This window comes from Pelophylax lessonae, assembly GCF_965119305.1.
Source record: "Pelophylax lessonae genome assembly, chromosome: 2".
In the NCBI taxonomy this organism is placed as follows: domain Eukaryota; kingdom Metazoa; phylum Chordata; class Amphibia; order Anura; family Ranidae; genus Pelophylax; species Pelophylax lessonae.
In genome coordinates, this window is record NC_138769.1 from 8,243,554 (window position 1) to 8,267,334 (window position 23,781).

General features: G+C 45.7%; 1 protein-coding gene and 1 pseudogene across 2 annotated transcripts in view; both read right to left on the reverse strand.

Moving 5' to 3' along the window:
• LOC309545902 overlaps window positions 1-23,781 on the reverse strand; it is a 1,177,957-nt pseudogene that overhangs the window by 590,778 nt on the left and 563,398 nt on the right. The window lies entirely within an intron of this gene.
• TTF2 (transcription termination factor 2) overlaps window positions 16,965-23,781 on the reverse strand; it is an 83,957-nt gene continuing 77,140 nt past the window's right edge. The window contains exons 24-25 of the mRNA XM_082245327.1: window positions 23,679-23,753; window positions 16,965-17,236 (exon numbers count right to left, since the gene is read on the reverse strand). Coding sequence (XP_082101453.1) covers window positions 17,092-17,236; window positions 23,679-23,753 — 220 coding nt within the window. The 3' untranslated portion in view covers window positions 16,965-17,091. The remainder of the gene's footprint in view (window positions 17,237-23,678; window positions 23,754-23,781) is intronic.

The following is a 23,781-nucleotide window of genomic DNA, read 5'->3' on the forward strand; positions in this document are numbered from 1 at the left end:
CATTTATTTCATGTGTTTTTTCTGGATTTTGGTTGATATTCTGTCTCTATCATATAAAATACACCCATGATAAAAATTATAGACCCGCCATTTCTTTGTAAGGGGGCAAACTTACACAATCTGCAGGGGATCAAATAACGGAATTTTTGTAAAATCTTACCTGTAAAATTCCTTTCTCTGAGTCCTCCGACAGTCGCCGCCATCTTCATATTCGTCACAATGGGGTATTAGACTTTGCTCCGTAGGAGTAGCTAGGCAACAGAATATGTCAATATTAAAGCTTTTAACATATCCCCACCCCAGGGGGTGGTCCCCTCAGTCTATACCCTCCTGCTTCCTGTTTCCTGCTTCAGTTTCAGTGGAATAGCAGTAGAGTACCTAAACCCCAAAAGAGGGGCGGGGGCGGCGACTGTCGGAGGACTCAGAGAAAGGAATTTTACAGGTAAGATTTTACAAAAATTCCGTTTTCTCTTACGTCCTCCGACAGTCGCCGCCATCTTCATATTCGTCACAATGGGGACGTCCCAAAGCAGTGCAAACATGAGGGGTGGGAAACGCAGCCGCGCCTAAAGGCAACGCAGTCTCCACATCAAAGAAAGTAACCTTACCAAAGGAAGGAAACCAGCTGGGCAACACGAGAAAAAATTTGCTCAACGGGAGCAATAACCCAGGAAAAAAACAAATAACCCAGGGATACAAAGAAATCCCAAACAACCCAAAGGACCAAAACCAGGGATCCTAAGGGACCGCCGCACTAAGAACCTTGCGGCCAAAGGAAGCATCTGCCGATGCTTGAACATCCACTCTGTGGAACAGAGTGAAGGTGTGCACGGTCGACCAAGTCGCAGCCCTACACACCTGGGCCACAGAAGCCCCATGACGACAGGCCCAAGACGTACTCAGAGATCTGGTAGAGTGCGCCCTCACAGGCATAGGGGAAACTTTTCCCCGCAAAGCATAGGCCTGTTCAACGGCCTGTCTGAACCAATTGGCGACGGCAGAAGCCGACGCCGCTACGCCCTTCCGAGGACCCCCGGAAGGACAAACAAAGAATCCGACTTGTGAAAAGATTCAGACGATTTTAGGTAAACCCTAATCGCCATGAACAGCATCCAAGGAGTGCAACACCACCTCCTCCGAATGTTTAGACTTCGCGCAAGGCGAAGGCAAGACAATGTCCTCATTGAGGTGAAATTTCGAAACCCTCTTCGGAAAAAAAGAAGGGTTAGGTCGCAAGACCACCTTAACCAAGTGAGTGACCAGATACGGACAATGGCAGGACAAGCTGCCAGCTCCGACACTCTGCGAGCCGAATTGATCGCCACCAAAAAAGGTGACCTTCTAGGACAACATAGACAACGAGATCTACCCGATCCGTTCAAAAAGGACCATGTTGTAACACGGACAGAACAAGATTCCATTGTTTTATGCAGGAGGTGACCAGCGCTATGGAGTTTATAATAAATACAAAAAAAGACCTAAGGTGTAAGCTGCCAACAACCAACCCTGAAAGGGTTAAAAGTGATAAAATTATAAAGAAGGTTGAGACCGGCGCTACCTTTAAAGTGCTAATGTGCCAAATAAATAAATAAATAGTGTATAAGTAAAGTGCTGAAGTGTATTATTTATTTAAAGTGCTCATATTCTGAGTGATAACGGGTTGGGTATTGCAACATTTATCATAAGTGCTAGTGCCAGAAAAAAACTTGAAAAAAGAAACCAAACCCGGTGCTTTTATTCAAAATAATAATGTGTATTACAGTGATAAAGTGTGGAAGTTTACATAAATGACATATACATAAACGGTGCTTATTTTATTGGAAAAAATGACTGTAAATAATCCCTGTTATTATTACGTGCTGTGATCATAAAGTGATGTGAAACTTTCCATATATATGCAAGAAAATGAATAAATTAAATAAATTAGTAAGTCCTCTTTAGTGGAGAAATGAAAAAACAGGTGTTGAACAAAGAAAAAAAAATAGAGCACGGATTGCAAACACCACTGTAGCCACTAGGTGTCGCACCCGGCCAATATACCACCTGTGTATCGATAGGGACCAATATGGAATCCTGGGGTTCCCTCACCACGGTCTCTCCTCGTCCGGAGTACCTCAGGATATAAAAAGAGAGAGAGAGGGGGACCCCTTGGTGCGATGTATAGTGCCAATCTTTTAAATGGCGAGGTAGTAACTCACGGTTAGGCTGTCCTCGATCAGTAAAGAGTAGCCGGGAAGCTTCCGCGTTCCACGGCCCAAGCTCCAAATACCGGAAGTGACGTAGTGACGTAAGACTCCACCCTACGCGTTTCGTAATGCAACGTCTACTGGAGCGGCGTCAACATATCGGGCTCCCGGTGTTAAATAGCCGCACTGTCTCCTAGGTAACCAAATGGCTTCCGCCGCCATATTGGTGCTCTCGGACCCGAAGCCGGACGGAGGACACCTTTAGCCTCACTGCAATGCCGGCATTTTTGGGAGTGGCAGCTTTCATCATTTCGGGGACAGCCAATACCGATCAAGGTGTGTATGTGAACTTGCGAATCATGCGAAAAAATAAAAATAAAAATAAAAATAGTTTTATTTCAAAAAATTCTTCTCCGCAATGAAAAGGGAAATAAAAACAAAAACTTTATTTAAAAATGGCGACAATGGAACTATCTGATAGCCAGACTAATAACCAATTCCATGGAATATATACCACTTCTCTCTGCAGGCCCATTCTGATATTCAGTGTGCAAAGGGGAACAGCCAAAGGGCATGTCAGAAAGGTTTTCTTAAATAACAGGGTATTACTGGATGGTTAATGATTTAAAATTTGTATATAGAGAGTAAAAAAATTTATATTGATAAAAGTAAAGATGAAAAACAAAAATTATAAAATATGATAAAATAATTTATATTGAGATAATGTCTATTCATTGGAGTTCTTCTGATTTAATGTTCGTGTTGTTGTTGCTTCGGATGTATTCCTAAATGTTTAAACGGGATCAACCATATTATCCAATTTACATATTTTAGTCATGTTGATTTTATATTGATGCTGGATGAGAAGGCTTATTCCTATTCGTCATTAAGCTGAATAAAAATTTCACGCATTTATTTTTTGTTTGATTTTATATTGATGCTGGATGAGAACGCTTATTCCTGTTCCTCTTTATGCTGAATAAAAAATTCCACAAAAAGTTTTCACGTATTTATTTTCCATTTGCACCATGCTGCTTGGCAAAAAATATAAAAAATATATAGTTCAATGGTTTTTAAAATCATTTTTTATATTCAAAATTATATGTTGAGGTTGGACAAAAGGGCTCCTCAGGATTATTGTTCTTTTGTGGTCTTTTTTGAGAGGCAATTTTCTTTCATGTGTGTATATATATATACACGTGTAGTGCGGGTGACCCCAAATATATATACAGTTGCTAGATAGAACAATTTATTCCACTAGGAGAAAGTTTTTTTGTGTTTTTTTGCTTATAGCGATTATTTACCGTATGGTGATAATATTTAAAGCAGAAAATATGTTGCTGGGAGTTTGCTTACGGGCAATGTAAAAATATACAATAAAAATGCAGATATGCTTAAAGATGTAAAATACAAATATCCAGGAATTAAAAACCATAGAACGATTATTATGGTTCTCCATAAGAAAAAGATAAAAATAATTTTTTAAAATTATGTAAGAGGTATGAAATTTAATTAATATAGGAAATTGGATAAAAACCTCTAAAAACTTTTTATAAGATGGGAATCCTTTAAAATCCTATTACAAACCTTTTCTTAAAAATTGGGTACTAAAAAGGAAGGATTTTTTTAAAAGGATTTTTTAAAAAGGATTTTTTTAAAAAGGAACTCTTTGAAAAGATAAAAGGTGGAGGGGGGAGGAACATATTTTCTGCTTTAAATATTATCACCATACGGTAAATAATCGCTATAAGCAAAAAAACACAAAAAAACTTTCTCCTAGTGGAATAAATTGTTCTATCTAGCAACTGTATATATATTTGGGGTCACCCGCACTACACGTGTATATATATATACACACACATGAAAGAAAATTGCCTCTCAAAAAAGACCACAAAAGAACAATAATCCTGAGGAGCCCTTTTGTCCAACCTCAACATATAATTTTGAATATAAAAAATGATTTTAAAAACCATTGAACTATATATTTTTTATATTTTTTGCCAAGCAGCATGGTGCAAATGGAAAATAAATACGTGAAAACTTTTTGTGGAATTTTTTATTCAGCATAAAGAGGAACAGGAATAAGCGTTCTCATTCAGCATCAATATAAAATCAAACAAAAAATAAATGCGTGAAATTTTTATTCAGCTTAATGACGAATAGGAATAAGCCTTCTCATCCAGCATCAATATAAAATCAACATGACTAAAATATGTAAATTGGATAATATGGTTGATCCCGTTTAAACATTTAGGAATACATCCGAAGCAACAACAACACGAACATTAAATCAGAAGAACTCCAATGAATAGACATTATCTCAATATAAATTATTTTATCATATTTTATAATTTTTGTTTTTCATCTTTACTTTTATCAATATAAATTTTTTTACTCTCTATATACAAATTTTAAATCATTAACCATCCAGTATTACCCTGTTATTTAAGAAAACCTTTCTGACATGCCCTTTGGCTGTTCCCCTTTGCACACTGAATATCAGAATGGGCCTGCAGAGAGAAGTGGTATATATTCCATGGAATTGGTTATTAGTCTGGCTATCAGATAGTTCCATTGTCGCCATTTTTAAATAAAGTTTTTGTTTTTATTTCCCTTTTCATTGCGGAGAAGAATTTTTTGAAATAAAACTATTTTTATTTTTATTTTTATTTTTTCGCATGATTCGCAAGTTCACATACACACCTTGATCGGTATTGGCTGTCCCCGAAATGATGAAAGCTGCCACTCCCAAAAATGCCAGCATTGCAGTGAGGCTAAAGGTGTCCTCCATCCGGCTTCGGGTCCGAGAGCACCAATATGGCGGCGGAAGCCATTTGGTTACCTAGGAGACAGTGCGGCTATTTAACACCGAGAGCCCGATATGTTGACGCCGCTCCAGTAGACGTTGCATTACGAAACGCGTAGGGTGGAGTCTTACGTCACTACGTCACTTCCGGTATTTGGAGCTTGGGCCGTGGAACGCGGAAGCTTCCCGGCTACTCTTTACTGATCGAGGACAGCCTAACCGTGAGTTACTACCTCGCCATTTAAAAGATTGGCACTATACATCGCACCAAGGGGTCCCCCTCTCTCTCTCTTTTTATATCCTGAGGTACTCCGGACGAGGAGAGACCGTGGTGAGGGAACCCCAGGATTCCATATTGGTCCCTATCGATACACAGGTGGTATATTGGCCGGGTGCGACACCTAGTGGCTACAGTGGTGTTTGCAATCCGTGCTCTATTTTTTTTTCTTTGTTCAACACCTGTTTTTTCATTTCTCCACTAAAGAGGACTTACTAATTTATTTAATTTATTCATTTTCTTGCATATATATGGAAAGTTTCACATCACTTTATGATCACAGCACGTAATAATAACAGGGATTATTTACAGTCATTTTTTCCAATAAAATAAGCACCGTTTATGTATATGTCATTTATGTAAACTTCCACACTTTATCACTGTAATACACATTATTATTTTGAATAAAAGCACCGGGTTTGGTTTCTTTTTTCAAGTTTTTTTCTGGCACTAGCACTTATGATAAATGTTGCAATACCCAACCCGTTATCACTCAGAATATGAGCACTTTAAATAAATAATACACTTCAGCACTTTACTTATACACTATTTATTTATTTATTTGGCACATTAGCACTTTAAAGGTAGCGCCGGTCTCAACCTTCTTTATAATTTTATCACTTTTAACCCTTTCAGGGTTGGTTGTTGGCAGCTTACACCTTAGGTCTTTTTTTGTATTTATTATAAACTCCATAGCGCTGGTCACCTCCTGCATAAAACATCTCTTGCGAAGACACCTTGGTGACTTCATCAAGACCTAGCAGCAGAATGGAGATCTTTAAATACATGACCTCTAGAGCAGTGAATGTGGAAGAAATTTTTGATCAGGATACCATTATACAGAGACAGGACATGGAGGGTTCTTTTAAGCAATTAAAACACAACATGGAAAAGCAGCTACGGGTCTGGTGGGATATAGTAACCTTGGAAAAATACACAAAGGAAGAAATAACACCTAGGAGACTGAGGTGGGATATCTCCCCCAATGATCATATCACAGACCCAACCCTCCTGGACCAATGGTATGCCTTTTTTAATAAGTGCGAGAAGGAACTCCTATTGATGCTTATTAAAAGGAGACAATTCAAACTTAAAAAAATTGAAAGCACTATCATACAACTTAAAGAACAGCTAGCACCATATGCGGACACAACAGAGTACAAGAATAAAGAGAAAGCACTTCAGGATGCCATACAAAAGTATGACAAGACAATACAAGCTAAAAAACAGAAGAAGTATAAAAGGGACATCTTGGACTACAGGAATAAAGATGTATATAAATGGCAATCAGATGAACTATATAATGGGCTAGGAGCTAGTGTGGATCCTATCCACTTGGACTCCAGGGAACCTTCTGAAATGGGAGAAGATGATGAGGATTCTTGGATGGAAGTCGGAACACCTGCAACCACTAGAACCCCCAGAACTCCCAGAACGCCAGCAAACGGAGGAAGAACAAATGGAGAAAGATCCCTGGAACAAAGACCAATTTATACTGACCACAGAGATAATGCATATTCGGAAAACAGAACACCATATAATTCCCATAATCGCATTGACACATACAATAGGTTCTCTCCCTTAAGACACTACTCAGATGACCATTACGAAAATAGGGGACCTCCCCCAAGACAATACTCAGATGACCATTACAACAACAGAGGACCTCCTCCCAGAAGGGGTTTTTTTCCCAGGGGGAACAGGGGAAGACCACCCAGAGGAGGCCCTCAAGGACATCAAGGCCAATGGAGGAACAATGGTTGGCACCAACCCTGGAGACAGGGACAGTACCAAGGGGGCCCGAGAGGACCCCACAGACCACAAGGGAATCAACACATAAATTGGAGGGAAGACAGAGAAAGGCCCCAACGGGAAAATCATCAAGGCCCCCCAAGACAAGGAGGATACGATTCGCACAGGAGAGAGGATCCCCAGAGGTTCTACGAATATGGAGGAAACGGAGGCCAAGGGGCAAACGAGGGGGGTCTAAGAAAAAGAAGGAGAGAACAATAGGAAAAGGAATTTTTAATCTAAGCAGCATTACCTTTGATGATGATGAACTGAGGCTTCTGGATTTAGGCCTTAAGTATGCGCCGGATAAAAATTTGGACAAATTCGAGGCTTATATAGACCTGCAAAAGTATATACGCAAGATTAATATCAAAAAATTTTTTGAAATTAAAGGTGAGAATGGAAATCCTTCAGAAAATACTGGATTTAGGCACACTGCACTTAAAAACAGGTCGACTTTCAACCCAAAAAATCCCCATAATGAAAATTTAGAAGTTTTTAAAAGGATGGTGGAAGAAGAAATTAGAGCTTTAAAGATAAAAAATAGAAAAGAAAAAGATATTTGGAATACGATCAAAAAACTTGAAAAAAAGAAAGGAATTGTTATCAGACCAGCTGACAAGGGAGGAGGTCTGGTCATCCTAAACCAAAAAGATTATGAGGACGAAATGGAGCATCTCCTCAGTGCGGAAGACACATACAAAAAACTCCCTGGGGACCCCAAAAAGAAATACGAAAAAAATCTGAAAACATATATTAAGAAAGGAAAAGACTTGGGCATTTTAAATAGTAAAGAGGCAAAATATCTACATTTGGAAGCTGCAAAAACACCAGTCATATATTATTTACCCAAAATACATAAAAATGAAGAGAAACCACCAGGGCGCCCCATAGTGAGTGGCATTAATTCTGTCCACTCTCGATTAGGAGAGTATCTGGACAAATTCTTACAACCCCTGGTACCTAAAGGTAAATCGTACCTCAGAGACAGCAAACAACTATTATCGGATATTCAGAAGTTGGAAATTAGGGATGAAGATATCCTTGTCACCATTGACGTAAATTCGCTATATACTAATATAGTACAACAAGATGGGCTGGATAGCGTAGAGTGGGCCCTTTTTAAAAACACAGATCTAAAACATGCACAGGTGCACTTTATTTTAGAAGGTCTGAAAATGGCAATGAACTCGAATTACTTCTGGTATAAAGGAAGATACTATGGCCAAACAAAAGGAGTAGCTATGGGGGCAAAGTATGCCCCCAGCGTTGCTAATATCTTCATGCAAAAATGGGAAGAGGAGCAAGTTTTCAGTGTGGAAAGGCCAAATTTAAAGTATTACCAGAGGTATATAGATGATATTATTCTGATATGGAGAGGAGATATGGAATCATTACAAAACTTTTTTGATGAAATCAGCGCAAATGCTTATGGAATTACGTTTACAGGAAATTGGGATAACCGTAAAGTGGCTTTTTTAGATTTGGAACTTTTTAAACAGGATGGGAAATTGGCGAGTAAGACCTTTTTTAAAAAAACAGACAAGAATGGATATATTCCAATTAGAAGCTGCCACCACCCACAGTGGTTGGGCAACATCCCGAAAGGGCAACTATTACGCATACGGAGAAACTGCAGTAATATTCAAGATTTTAACACACAAGCAGATGCCCTTATACAAAGGTTTGTGGAAAAAGGATACAAAAAGAAAAACCTGGAAATTTTAAAGAACATGATAAAGAACACTGATAGAAAGGATCTGATAAAAGAAAATGGGAGGAAAAAAGCCAAACATAACAAACATGAATTTGCCTTTATTACTGGCTATAATAGGCAGCATAAAGATGTGGAGAAAATAATCAAGAAATATTGGCCCATTCTTACAGCGGACAGGACACTCAAGAAAATTTTGCCTAATAAACCATCCTTTGTATACAGGAGAGCACCTACACTGAGAGACAAGGTGGTACACAACGTGGTGAATCCCCCAAAAACAATAAAATTGCCTACAAACATTAATGGTTTTTTTAGGTGTCGGAACTGCCTTCCTTGTAGGAATAATAGACATCAACCAAGGAAGACTGATAGATTTAAATCTCACACCACAGGTGTAGAGTATAAAATAAGGGAAACCATCACCTGCAATAGTACACATGTAACCTATGTCATCGAATGCCCCTGTCATTTACAATATATAGGCAGAACAACTCGTCCCCTATATGTAAGAATTAGGGAACATATAAAAAATATTAAAAAGGGGTTCGACAAACATAACCTTTCAAGACATTTTAAAGAAAAACATGCAAAAAACCCATCTGGCTTAATTTTCTATGGAATTGACAAAATTAAAGGGGATTGGAGAGGAGGAAACAAGAAAAGGATGATATCAAGAAACGAAACTAAGTGGATTTTTCTGATGAGATCTCTTCGCCCTGATGGGTTGAATGTAGATATAGATCTAAACTGTTTTATAACAGACATCTAATCCACAATTTTATATACATTTTATCCTTTATCTTGAACTTCCCCCCCCCCTCCCCCCTCCACCTTTTATCTTTTCAAAGAGTTCCTTTTTAAAAAAATCCTTTTTAAAAAATCCTTTTAAAAAAATCCTTCCTTTTTAGTACCCAATTTTTAAGAAAAGGTTTGTAATAGGATTTTAAAGGATTCCCATCTTATAAAAAGTTTTTAGAGGTTTTTATCCAATTTCCTATATTAATTAAATTTCATACCTCTTACATAATTTTAAAAAATTATTTTTATCTTTTTCTTATGGAGAACCATAATAATCGTTCTATGGTTTTTAATTCCTGGATATTTGTATTTTACATCTTTAAGCATATCTGCATTTTTATTGTATATTTTTACATTGCCCGTAAGCAAACTCCCAGCAACATATTTTCTGCTTTAAATATTATCACCATACGGTAAATAATCGCTATAAGCAAAAAAACACAAAAAAACTTTCTCCTAGTGGAATAAATTGTTCTATCTAGCAACTGTATATATATTTGGGGTCACCCGCACTACACGTGTATATATATATACACACATGAAAGAAAATTGCCTCTCAAAAAAGACCACAAAAGAACAATAATCCTGAGGAGCCCTTTTGTCCAACCTCAACATATAATTTTGAATATAAAAAATGATTTTAAAAACCATTGAACTATATATTTTTTATATTTTTTGCCAAGCAGCATGGTGCAAATGGAAAATAAATACGTGAAAACTTTTTGTGGAATTTTTTATTCAGCATAAAGAGGAACAGGAATAAGCGTTCTCATCCAGCATCAATATAAAATCAAACAAAAAATAAATGCGTGAAATTTTTATTCAGCTTAATGACGAATAGGAATAAGCCTTCTCATCCAGCATCAATATAAAATCAACATGACTAAAATATGTAAATTGGATAATATGGTTGATCCCGTTTAAACATTTAGGAATACATCCGAAGCAACAACAACACGAACATTAAATCAGAAGAACTCCAATGAATAGACATTATCTCAATATAAATTATTTTATCATATTTTATAATTTTTGTTTTTCATCTTTACTTTTATCAATATAAATTTTTTTACTCTCTATATACAAATTTTAAATCATTAACCATCCAGTATTACCCTGTTATTTAAGAAAACCTTTCTGACATGCCCTTTGGCTGTTCCCCTTTGCACACTGAATATCAGAATGGGCCTGCAGAGAGAAGTGGTATATATTCCATGGAATTGGTTATTAGTCTGGCTATCAGATAGTTCCATTGTCGCCATTTTTAAATAAAGTTTTTGTTTTTATTTCCCTTTTCATTGCGGAGAAGAATTTTTTGAAATAAAACTATTTTTATTTTTATTTTTTCGCATGATTCGCAAGTTCACATACACACCTTGATCGGTATTGGCTGTCCCCGAAATGATGAAAGCTGCCACTCCCAAAAATGCCGGCATTGCAGTGAGGCTAAAGGTGTCCTCCGTCCGGCTTCGGGTCCGAGAGCACCAATATGGCGGCGGAAGCCATTTGGTTACCTAGGAGACAGTGCGGCTATTTAACACCGGGAGCCCGATATGTTGACGCCGCTCCAGTAGACGTTGCATTACGAAACGCGTAGGGTGGAGTCTTACGTCACTACGTCACTTCCGGTATTTGGAGCTTGGGCCGTGGAACGCGGAAGCTTCCCGGCTACTCTTTACTGATCGAGGACAGCCTAACCGTGAGTTACTACCTCGCCATTTAAAAGATTGGCACTATACATCGCACCAAGGGGTCCCCCTCTCTCTCTCTTTTTATATCCTGAGGTACTCCGGACGAGGAGAGACCGTGGTGAGGGAACCCCAGGATTCCATATTGGTCCCTATCGATACACAGGTGGTATATTGGCCGGGTGCGACACCTAGTGGCTACAGTGGTGTTTGCAATCCGTGCTCTATTTTTTTTTCTTTGTTCAACACCTGTTTTTTCATTTCTCCACTAAAGAGGACTTACTAATTTATTTAATTTATTCATTTTCTTGCATATATATGGAAAGTTTCACATCACTTTATGATCACAGCACGTAATAATAACAGGGATTATTTACAGTCATTTTTTCCAATAAAATAAGCACCGTTTATGTATATGTCATTTATGTAAACTTCCACACTTTATCACTGTAATACACATTATTATTTTGAATAAAAGCACCGGGTTTGGTTTCTTTTTTCAAGTTTTTTTCTGGCACTAGCACTTATGATAAATGTTGCAATACCCAACCCGTTATCACTCAGAATATGAGCACTTTAAATAAATAATACACTTCAGCACTTTACTTATACACTATTTATTTATTTATTTGGCACATTAGCACTTTAAAGGTAGCGCCGGTCTCAACCTTCTTTATAATTTTAGAACAAGATTCCAGTCCCAAGGAGGCAGAGGCACCCTCCCCGAACAAAAGTGCCAATCAAGGAGATAGATGCCATAGGACGTTGAAAAAAGAACGGCCATCGCAGACACCTGACCCTTGACCGTAGCCAGCGCCAAACGCTGTCAACACCCTTTCGAAGGAAGGACAACACCCCAGACACCGACCACGGGCGAGGTGAAGACCCCCTGAACTCACACCAGGCAAAATAGGCCTCCGAAATACGGTAAAAGACCTACCCCGAGGAAAAATTCCTCGCGTCGACCAAAGTGTGAATGACCTCAGGGGAGAGACCCCTATCCCTCAGGACCTCGGTTTCAACAGCCAGGCCGGCAAAGCCAGCGACTGCAAGGCAGGATGAAATATCAGCCCTTGAGACCGGAGATCTTCCCGAAGAGGCAGACGCCACGGGGCGTCGACCGCCAAATGCACAAGGTCTGCGTACCAGGACCGGCGAGGCCAGTCCGGTGTCACAAGAATCACCGTGTTTTGGTTCCGAGACCAACCTGCGAAGGAACCTGGGCAGCAATTGAAACGGTGAAAACGCATACATCAGTCGGTACTGATGCCACGGAGCTACCAACGCGTCTGACGCGTCTGCCCGAGGATCGCGTGGCCTTGCCACGAACCTGTTCACCTTGCTGTTCAGACGAGACGCGAACAGGGCCACCTCCGGAAGACCCCACGTCGCGAACAACATCTGGAGAACACCCGGACGGAGGGGCCATTCCCCCTGGTCCAGGGACTGGCGGCATCAGATAATCCGCCCGCCAGTTCTCCACCCCCGGAATGTGAACCGCCGATATCGCCGGGACATGCGTCTCGACACAAGACAGAATGTCGGCCACTTCCCGAGCCACCCGGGCCCTCTTGGTGCCCCCTTGGCGAATGACGTAAGCCACCGCCGTGGCAATGTCCGTCTGCACCCGAACCGGACAGCCCTGCAGCCTGTCCGGCCAACGTTGAAGGCAGAGATTCATCGCACGCAATTCCAGAATGCTGACCGGAAGGGAGGATTCCGCCTCCGACCAAGTTCCCTGGGCGGACAGAACGCCCAGAACACCACCCCAACCCGACAGGCTGGCATCCGTGGTGACCACCGTCCATGAGAGAGGACGAAAAGACTTGCCCCCTGACACCGCCGGGGACTGGAGCCACCACAGAAGATCCCTTCTGGTGCGATGGCCCAACGAAATCCGGATCCAGAGAGTGCGGTCGCCCGTCCCACCTGGACAGGATCTCCGCTTGGAGACCCCGCGTGTGAAACTGGGCGAAGGGAATCGCCTCGAAAGCCGAGACCATCAATCCCAGACATCTCGTGCGTGTCCAGAGTGACGAGCACGGAACGTCCCTGAGGTACCTGACTTCTCCTGAAGAATCCTGAGTTTGTCGTCCGGTAGGAAGACCTTCGCCTGGACCGAGTCCAGAATCATTCCCAGGTAGGGAAGACGAATCGACGGACACAGCGTCGACTATGGAAAATCAATCGCCCAATCAAACTCCTGAGAGTCAGCATCGCGAAGGACAGGTCCTCCTCCAGACCCTGGCTGGTCGCAGACCGAACCAGAAAAACTTCCAGATACCCCAGGACAGAGATGCCCTGGGCTCTCAACAAAGCCAGAAACCGGTGCAAGCACCTTGGCGAAAAAACCCATGAGCCGAAGCGAGACCAAAAGGTAACGCCACGAATTGGCAATGATCCTCCGCAATGGCAAATCGAAGACACCTCTGGTGACCCTCGAAAAACGGGATGTGAAGGCACGCATCCTTCAAGTCGATGGAAGCCATGAATTCCCCCGGAACCTGGGCAGCCACCACCGACCGCAGGGATTCCATGCGGAACTTGCGAACCCGCACAAGCGGTACAGAGCCTGTAAGTCCAGAATTGGACGTACCCTGCCCTCCTCCTTGGGCACAGTGAACAGATTGGAAGAGAACCCCCGAAATCTGTCCCGATGAGGCACCGGAACCACCTGAGGGAAAAAATCTGCTCTCCGGCCGGGAGAGAAAACTCGATCTTGTAACCAGAACGAACGATTTCCTGAACCCACCTGTCCCGAACACGGGCCAACCAGGGTTGAAGAAAAACCGAGCAAGCGTCCCCCCACCCCAGAACTGGGTGAGGGCGCCCCTTCAGGCCGCATTGTTATGGGCAGCGGATCCGGACTGGCCGGACTTATGCTTACCTGACCACGGCTTCTTTTGGGAGCCTTGGCCTATGAATGGTTTGCCCCTATAGGGCGACCGAAAGGCACGAAAGGACCCCTGAGAGGGCCGAAAAAAGCATGCCTCATACCATGAGCATCCTTAGCCTGGTGGGATTGGGGCAGGAGCGTGCTCTCACCACCCGTGACCCCCTTTATCAGTGCATCCAAGGATTCGCCAAAAAGGCAAGAGCCCTCATAGGGCAGATTGGCTAAGGTCTTGCGCGAAGATTGGTCCACAGACCAACACTTCAACCAAACCAGGCGGCGAGACAATACCGCCACACTGTGTACACGTGCAGCCAACGGTACTATATCCAGGTCCGCATCACACAAATACATGACACCCTGATGGATTTGATCCACCAAATCCAATGTCGCCGGTGAGGCTGAATCAGCCACCAGGACGCGCCTGAGTACCTGCGTCCAATTCGCGGCAGCCTGGGCTGCCATAAGCGAAGCAAATAGAGCCATTTGCATAGAACCCGTAATAGAGTAAGAATGACGGGCAAGAGACTCCAGCCTCCTGCCCGTAGCATCCCGGAACCCCGGGGTATCCTCTGCAGGAATCGCAGTGGACCTATACAAAACCGCCACCGCGTGATCCACCTGAGGTGGCACACACCACCGCCCATCAGTAGCGGGCGTGACAGGACAACGCAGCTAGAACCTACTTGGTACAGCAAAAAAAGGCTTGCGTATATTGCACCTTTGTTTCTTAGTGCGCTGAATATCATTAGTGCAGGGAAAGACCTGCGATGTCTTGCGTCTTTCTGCGTCCCATAAGCTGCCAGGGCAGCAGGAGGACATGGTTCAACCCGTAAACGCAGTGTTTGCTTGATAGAAGCAACCAATTCATCCATGAGTGCAAGCTCTTCAGGCGAGCCAGGGGGAGAATTATCCACCCCTTCTACCTCAGACTCCACCCCGGACCCCACAAGACCCAGGGAGGAACGGGACCCTGATAAGGAGACCCCAGCTATAGCAGCCCCATCACCAGCACACTCTGATCAGAGTAGATTGAAAACTCTGGGTCGTTGTGTGGATTGAGCAGCCACAAGCATTAGCACCTGAGCAGCAAGATTAGACACAACCGCAGCCAAAACCCCCCTGGGGGGGAAAACAGCCCTTGGTCACCCACCAAGTGGTAGGAAATCCGTTTCCCTGAGAATCCATTGCCCCAATGATAAGCCGGAAAGTAAAGGGTTAACTGCCCCTTAAACAAGCGCGGCGAGCGCTGCCCACCGCACACACACACTGGCACAATTTTTACCCCCACCGGGAGAAAAAGGCTCAACACAGGCAAGGATAAAGGGATAGGGAGGTAAAAACCTGTAGAGACCATCGCTGCTGCTGCCGCCTCGATCGGTGCACCCAGGCAGAGGAAGCGATGCACCACAGGGCGCTCCATGAAAGCCTATGGAAGGCTACAAGAAAATGGCCGCCCGCAGTGCTACCATGCGGCCGGAGCGAGCGCTGCCAAAATGGCGCCGAAACCGCCGCTCCTCCACCTCAGCGAGGTGGACTAAACACAGCATAGCATGTAAAAACATGGCGGACCGCCGCAGCGGTCGCTGAAAGTGCCCCAAACATGATAAAAATCATGCCCCACAGCACACAGCCGTTCACACATACACAAACTGACACAGACAGTGCAGCACAGCCCCCCCTCCTTGCAGCCCACAGCATGCAGCCAGAGAGACAGGGATTTCAATAGTGTGAAACACAGGCAGGGTAACACAGTCCCAGACTGACACCCCCCCAACAGACAGGTCCCCACATAGATACACTTACCTCCTAATGGCGTGGGGAACCCGCACAGGCGAACAAGCCGCTGCGCATGAGGCAGGGAGAGTCGCATCCAGGACGCAAAAAATCGGGGTTAAGAAACCGCACAGCGTCCAGTGAGGTAGCCACCTCACCAATCATCCCTGCACCGAACAGGGATGGGTCGTTCACTGTGCCAGGAGCGTTACCTGGCTGAACGCTCGATGGCAGGCTGGGAAGCCACTGACCCACAACTTGCGACCAGGGGGATCAGCCCGAGACCCAGCCCGCACGAATCCTCTTCATCAGAAGAACTAACTAATGCTGACAAAAAGAACAGCTAAGTAAAGAGAGAGAAAAAACTCAAACAAAAATCAAAAAAGAAGATAAAGGCTGAGACAAAATGCCCCAGCATAGAGAGATCCAGCTACTCCTGACAAGCTAGACATTGAAACTGAAGCAGGAAACAGGAGGGTATAGACTGAGGGGACCACCCCCTGGGGTGGGGATATGTTAAAAGCTTTAATATTGACATATTCTGTTGCCTAGCTACTCTTACGGAGCAAAGTCTAATACCCCATTGTGATGAATATGAAGATGGCGGCGACTGTCGGAGGACGTAAGAGAAACTTATTTTTCCCACACTACATCCAACTTAGACAGCAGCCAATGAACCTATTGGCATGTCCTTGGAGTGCGGGAGGAAGAAACTGAAGCACACGGAGGAATGCCCCACAAGCACAGGGAGAACATGCATACTCCGTGCAGATAGGACCCTGGCTGGGATTTGAAATGAGGACCCCAGTGCTGCAAGGCAATAGTGCGAACCACTAAGCCATAGCGCTGCCCATGTAGTAGTGTATATCCTCACCCCCGGCCACCGAATTATAACAATAAAGAACACACACCAACATTTTATAAAAGTTCAGTTTTATTACACATAACAGAAAAAATATAATAAATAATACAGACGGCGACATTCACAAGTCATGTAGCGTTTTCAGGAACACTTATAAAAAGCACCCAAACAGGTAAATAACAGTTATCCAACACAAGTCTGGAGCCCACCTGATGTAGATGTAGTGTGGGGGAGGGCAGACCAGCCTACCCAGGACAGTATCACCACACTACGCCGGCGATAGAGCGACTACTCAGGTTACACCCCAAAAAGCAGCCGCAGATCGGCCAGGGTGAGTTTGGTGAAGGTGGTGCTGTTGCCGGTGAGGACCTTCTTTGCCAATTCCTTCTTCTTCTCCTGAAGTTGGGTGATCTTCTCCTCCACCGTCCCCTCACACACAAACCTGCAGGGGGCAGCACAGAGCGATTACAGGTGACACCAGACAGAAGAGCCGAGGAGGTGTTATATGCGGACTTCACATCTACAAATGCAGAAAGAGCTTCCGGAATAAAACTCCTCCAGGTCGGCTCTGTACAAGTGATTGTGGTCATCTTAATGCAGGTTGCTTACCTGCTTCTGCTCTGTAGTGATAATGATAGGCCATGCCATAGAACACCCACAATGAATTCCAGGTGAAATAATCTGCCATCATTCAGGTCACAATAGGTTTCAGTGCGTAATAAAAAACAACCAGGACATCCTACGCGATTATTTATAGCAGGGATCGCCAAACTACGGCCCTCCAGCTTTTCCGGAACTACACAACCCATAAGCCATTGCAAACCTCTGACATTCACAGACATGACTAGGCATGATGGGAATTGTAGTTCCTGAAAACTGGAGGGCCGTAGTTTGGAAACGCTTGATTTAATGCATTAAAACTTTAGCACAGTTCATTAAAGACTAAGTTCACTTTAAAAAAATAAATAAATTATGGAATAGGAGGACCCACCTATCTATTCATTCACTCTGTATCCAATCAGGCAGGCCCTTGTACTATTCAGGGGTGTCCAAACTGTGGTCTGTGGACCTTGTGCGGCCCCAGAGAGTTGAGCAAGGGCCCGACCCCTCTAGGTGGACACTGAGGATACTGTGCAAACATAGCAGCTGCGGCAGCTTAAGCCCTGTACACACGCACAGATTGTTGGCCGACCGATCGGCCGTCTTTTGTCCAGTGTTGTTTGTTGGTTGAAATGTGCTCTAGACTTGCACTGGACTTTTGTTGGCCAACAAAAACCAACTTCAGAAGTGATGTCATGTGATGGTTGACTTTTTTTCTTCTCTGAGCATGCCCAGTCTTGCTCATCTGATTTTTTTGTCTGCTGAAATCTGTACTGACTAACAAACAATCGGCCGTTCTGTTATTGGCCAACAAAAATTTTATAGCCTGCACACCAGATTTTTTTCGGCCGAAAATTCGCAGTTGGTTGTCGGAAGCATCATACTAACAAGCCTACAATCGGCCGATCGGACGTTGGCCGACAATTTACGGCCAACAATCTGTGCGTGTGTACGGGCCTTTACATAGACAAAGCCAGGCAAATGCAGGCCTGGAGAGATGCTATACAAACATTGTTGATGGGTGCATGGTAATGAAGTCAGCTAGTGAACTCCTTCCCGTGTCTTACTGGTTTCATCCAATGCCTATGCACCCATTACCTGGAGAGTTTGCTCATTTCATGTCATGGATGGGCTGGGTATTACTATTATAGTAGGACATGTGGGGGGTGTCACTATTATAGTAGGACATGTGGGGGGCAGGTGTCACTATTATAGGAGGACATGTGGGGGATGGGAGTCCTTATTATAGGAAGACATGCAGGGGGGCGGGTGTCACTATGATAGGAGGACATGTGGAGAGTGGGTGTAATAGTAGAATGTGGAGTGAGAGACTGCCCTATATTTGCAGGGCATAAGGGTGGGTAGAATTATGATATCAGGATGTGGGGTGGGTAGCTTTGTGGTAGGAGGGTTGGGTAGAACTATAATAGTAGTGTGGAACTATAATAGGACATGAAGGGAGGGATGGAACTATGATCATAGGATGTGGAGGGCGCAGGTGTCACTATAATTCGAGGATGGGTGGCAGAGGATGTCACTATTAGCCGAGAACATGTAGAGAGAGGGGTGGCACCATAATAGTAGGACATTGGAAGGGGGGGCGGGTAGCACTATGACAGGAGGAGTGGCACTATGATAATAGGATTTGGAAGGAGGAGTGGCACTATGATAGGGAGATGTGGGCCCCCCTACCCCTAAAAAAAAAGAAAAAAAGAAAAAAAAAAAAAACAAAAACGAACAAATAAAGTTGTACAAAAAAAAATTGGGTTCGCCGGCCTCGCCTGAAGGAACTGGTGGCTAGGGGGGGGTTACGTCCCAGAAGAGGCGCCAATTGGCTGCCTTCTGGGGGGTAGGGGGGTATCCTGGGCGCAAGTCTTTGCGATTGGACACCCCCACTTTCTGATATCCTGGCTGTGATTGGTCCAGTCTACAGCCTGGACCAATCATCATCCAGGATATCGCTGACGTCGCAATGGGGGCGGTGCCGGTGCGTGCGTCAGTCACTCACCGTCACCGCCGCTCAGAGAAGAGGAGAGGCCGCCCGCCGGTTCCCGCCACCGAGACGAGGGAGAAGGACCCGCCGCAGAAGAGGAGGAAGAAGCTGAGCCGCGCCGCCAGGAAAGTTTGAAGGGAGCACGCACGCTGGCACTCTGCATCGATTGGGGGACAATGCTGGCACTCTGCAATCATTGGGGGACAATGCTGTGGCGCTCTGCAATCATTGGGGGACAATGATGTGGCGCTCTGCAATCATTGGGGGGCAATGCTGGCACTCTGCAATCATTGGGGGACAATGCTGTGGCGCTCTGCAATCATTGGGGGACAATGATGTGGCGCTCTGCAATCATTGGGGGACAATGCTGTGGCGCTCTGCAATCATTGAGGGACAATGCTGTGGCGCTCTGCAATCATTGGGGGACAATGCTGTGGCGCTCTGCAGTGATTGGGGACAATGCTGTGGCGCTCTGCAATCATTGGGGGACAATGCTGTGGCGCTCTGCAGTGATTGGGGACAATGCTGTGGCGCTCCGCAGTGATTGGGGGACAATGCTGTGGCGCTCTGCAGTGATTGGGGACAATGCTGTGGCGCTCTGCAGTGATTGGGGACAATGCTGTGGCGCTCTGCAGTGATTGGGGACAATGCTGTGGCGCTCTGCATTGAAAGGGGCTCGCACGCTGAACTCTGCATTGATGGGGGCACGGAACAGTTGCATTGAAGGGGGCACGCACGCTGAACTCTGCACAGTGTTTATTGCATTGAAGGGGGCACAGCACAGTTGCATTGAAGGGGGCATGCACGCTGAACTCTGCATTGTTGGGGCACAGCACAGAGTTCATTGCATTGAAGGGGGCACAGCACATTGTTCATTGCATTGAAGGGGGCATAGCACAGTGTTCATTGCATTGAAGGGGGCATAGCACAGTGTTCATTGCATTGAAGGGGGCACAGAACAGTGTTTATTGCATTGAAGGGGGCACAGCACAGTTTTCATTGCATTGTGGGGGCACAGCACAGTGTTTATTGCATTGAAGGGGGCACAGCACAGTGTTCATTGCATTGAAGGGGGCACAGCACAATGTTCATTGCATTGAAGGGGGCACAGCACAATGTTCATTGCATTGAAGGGGGCACAGCACAGTGTTTATTGCATTGAAGGGGGCACAGCACAGTGTTTATTGCATTGAAGGGGGCACAGCACAGTGTTCATTGCATTGAAGGGGGCACAGCACAGTGTTCAATGCATTGAAGGGGGCACAGCACAGTGTTTATTGCATTGAAGGGGGCACAGCACAGTGTTTATTGCATTGAAGGGGGCACGCACGCTGAACTCTGTATTGAAGGGGGCATGTACACTGGTCTCTGCATTGAAAGGGGGCATATACCATCTCCTGTACCATGACCTGTGACATGCCTATACCATATCTGTGCCATGCCTGTACCATCACCTATGCCATGCCTATACCATCACCTGTGCCATGCCTGTACCATGACTTCAAAGTCACACAATTTTTTACTGCGTTTTTTGACACGAAGCAATACCTATTACATTTTTCTTTTTGCGCCCCCCCAAAAATTTTGAGCACCAGCCGCCACTGGTGGCACTATGATAGGGAGATGTGGAGGGAGGGGTGGCACTATGACAGGGAGATGTGGAGGGAGGAGTGGCACTATGATAGGGAGATGTGGAGGGAGGGGTGACACTATGATAGGGAGATGTGGAGGGAGGAGTGGCACTATGATAGGGAGATGTGGAATGAGGGGTGGCACTATGATAGGGAGATGTGGAGGGAGGAGTGGCACTATGATAGGGAGATGTGGAATGAGGGGTGGCACTATGATAGGGAGATGTGGAGGGAGGAGTGGCACTATGATAGGGAGATGTGGAGGGAGGAGTGGCACTATGATAGGGAGATGTGGAGGGAGGGGTGGCACTATGACAGGGAGATGTGGAGGGAGGGGTGGCACTATGATGCGGAGATGTGGAGGGAGGGGTGGCACTATGACGGGGAGATGTGGAGAGAGGGGTGGCACTATGATAGGGAGATGTGGAGGGAGGAGTGGCACTATGATAGGGAGATGTGGAGGGAGGAGTGGCACTATGACAGGGAGATGTGGAGGGAGGGGTGGCACTATGATGCGGAGATGTGGAGGGAGGGGTGGCACTATGACGGGGAGATGTGGAGGGAGGGGTGGCACTATGACGGGGAGATGTGGAGGGAGGGGTGGCACTATGACGGGGAGATGTGGAGAGAGGGGTGGCACTATGACGGGAAGATGTGGAGGGAGGGGTGGCACTATGATAGGGAGATGTGGAGGGACGGGTGGCACTATGATAGGGAGATGTGGAGGGAGGGGTGGCACTATGATGCGGAGATGTGGAGGGAGGGGTGGCACTATGATGGGGAGATGTGGAGGGAGGGGTGACACTATGATAGGGAGATGTGGAGGGAGGGGTGACACTATGATAGGGAGATGTGGAGGGAGGGGTGGCACTATGACAGGGAGATGTGGAGGGAGGGGTGGCACTATGATGGGGAGATGTGGAGGGAGGGGTGGCACTATGATAGGGAGATGTGGATGGAGGGGTGGCACTATGACAGGGAGATGTGGAGGGAGGGGTGGCACTATGACAGGGAGATGTGGAGGGAGGGGTGGCACTATGATGGGGAGATGTGGAGGGAGGGGTGGCACTATGATAGGGAGATGTGGAGGGACGGGTGGCACTATGACAGGGAGATGTGGAGGGAGGGGTGGCACTATGACAGGGAGATGTGGAGGGAGGGGTGGCACTATGACGGGGAGATGTGGAGGGAGGGGTGGCACTATGATAGGGAGATGTGGATGGAGGGGTGGCACTATGACAGGGAGATGTGGAGGGAGGGGTGGCACTATGACAGGGAGATGTGGAGGGAGGGGTGGCACTATGATGGGGAGATGTGGAGGGAGGGGTGGCACTATGATAGGGAGATGTGGAGGGACGGGTGGCACTATGATAGGGAGATGTGGAGGGAGGGGTGGCACTATGATGCGGAGATGTGGAGGGAGGGGTGGCACTATGATGGGGAGATGTGGAGGGAGGGGTGACACTATGATAGGGAGATGTGGAGGGAGGGGTGACACTATGATAGGGAGATGTGGAGGGAGGGGTGACACTATGATAGGGAGATGTGGAGGGACGGGTGGCACTATGATAGGGAGATGTGGAGGGAGGGGTGGCACTATGATACTAGGATGTGGAGGGAGGGTGGCACTATGATAGGGAGATGTGGAGGGAGGGGTGGCACTATGATAGAGAGATGTGGAAGGAGGATTGGCACTATGATGGGGAGATGTGGAGGGAGGGGTGGCACTATGATAGGGAGATGTGGAGGGAGGGGTGACACTATGATAGGGAGATGTGGAGGGAGGGGTGACACTATGATAGGGAGATGTGGAGGGACGGGTGGCACTATGACAGGGAGATGTGGAGGGAGGGGTGGCACTATGACAGGGAGATGTGGAGGGAGGGGTGGCACTATGATAGGGAGATGTGGATGGAGGGGTGGCACTATGACAGGGAGATGTGGAGGGAGGGTTGGCACTATGACAGGGAGATGTGGAGGGAGGGGTGGCACTATGATGGGGAGATGTGGAGGGAGGGGTGGCACTATGATAGGGAGATGTGGAGGGAGGGGTGGCACTATGATGCGGAGATGTGGAGGGAGGGGTGGCACTATGATGGGGAGATGTGGAGGGAGGGGTGACACTATGATAGGGAGATGTGGAGGGAGGGGTGGCACTATGATACTAGGATGTGGAGGGAGGGTGGCACTATGATAGGGAGATGTGGAGGGAGGGGTGGCACTATGATAGGGAGATGTGGAGGGAGGGGTGGCACTATGATAGAGAGATGTGGAGGGAGGATTGGCACTATGATAGGGAGATGTGGAGGGAGGGGTGGCACTATGATAGGGAGATGTGGAGGGAGGGGTGGCACTATGATAGAGAGATGTGGAGGGAGGATTGGCACTATGATAGAGAGATGTGGAGGGAGGATTGACACTATGATAGAGAGATTGTGGAATTAGGGGTGGCACTATGATAGGGAGATGTGGAGGGAGGGGTGGCACTATGATAGGGAGATGTGGAGGGAGGGGTGGCACTATGATAGGGAGATGTGGGAGGGGGTGGCACTATGATAATAGGGTGTGGCCTCTGTATGTCAGTATTGCAGTGTCTGTGTGATTCCATTGCTATGATTGCAGGGGAGGTTCCCTTTAATTCAGCAGAGGACCCCTCTGACCTGTGTATCACCACGTCCTTGCGTTGTCCTACGCGGTATATGCGGTCACACGCCTGGTCCTCCAGCGCAGGATTCCTGAGAGGGAAGTAGATAGACACACTTT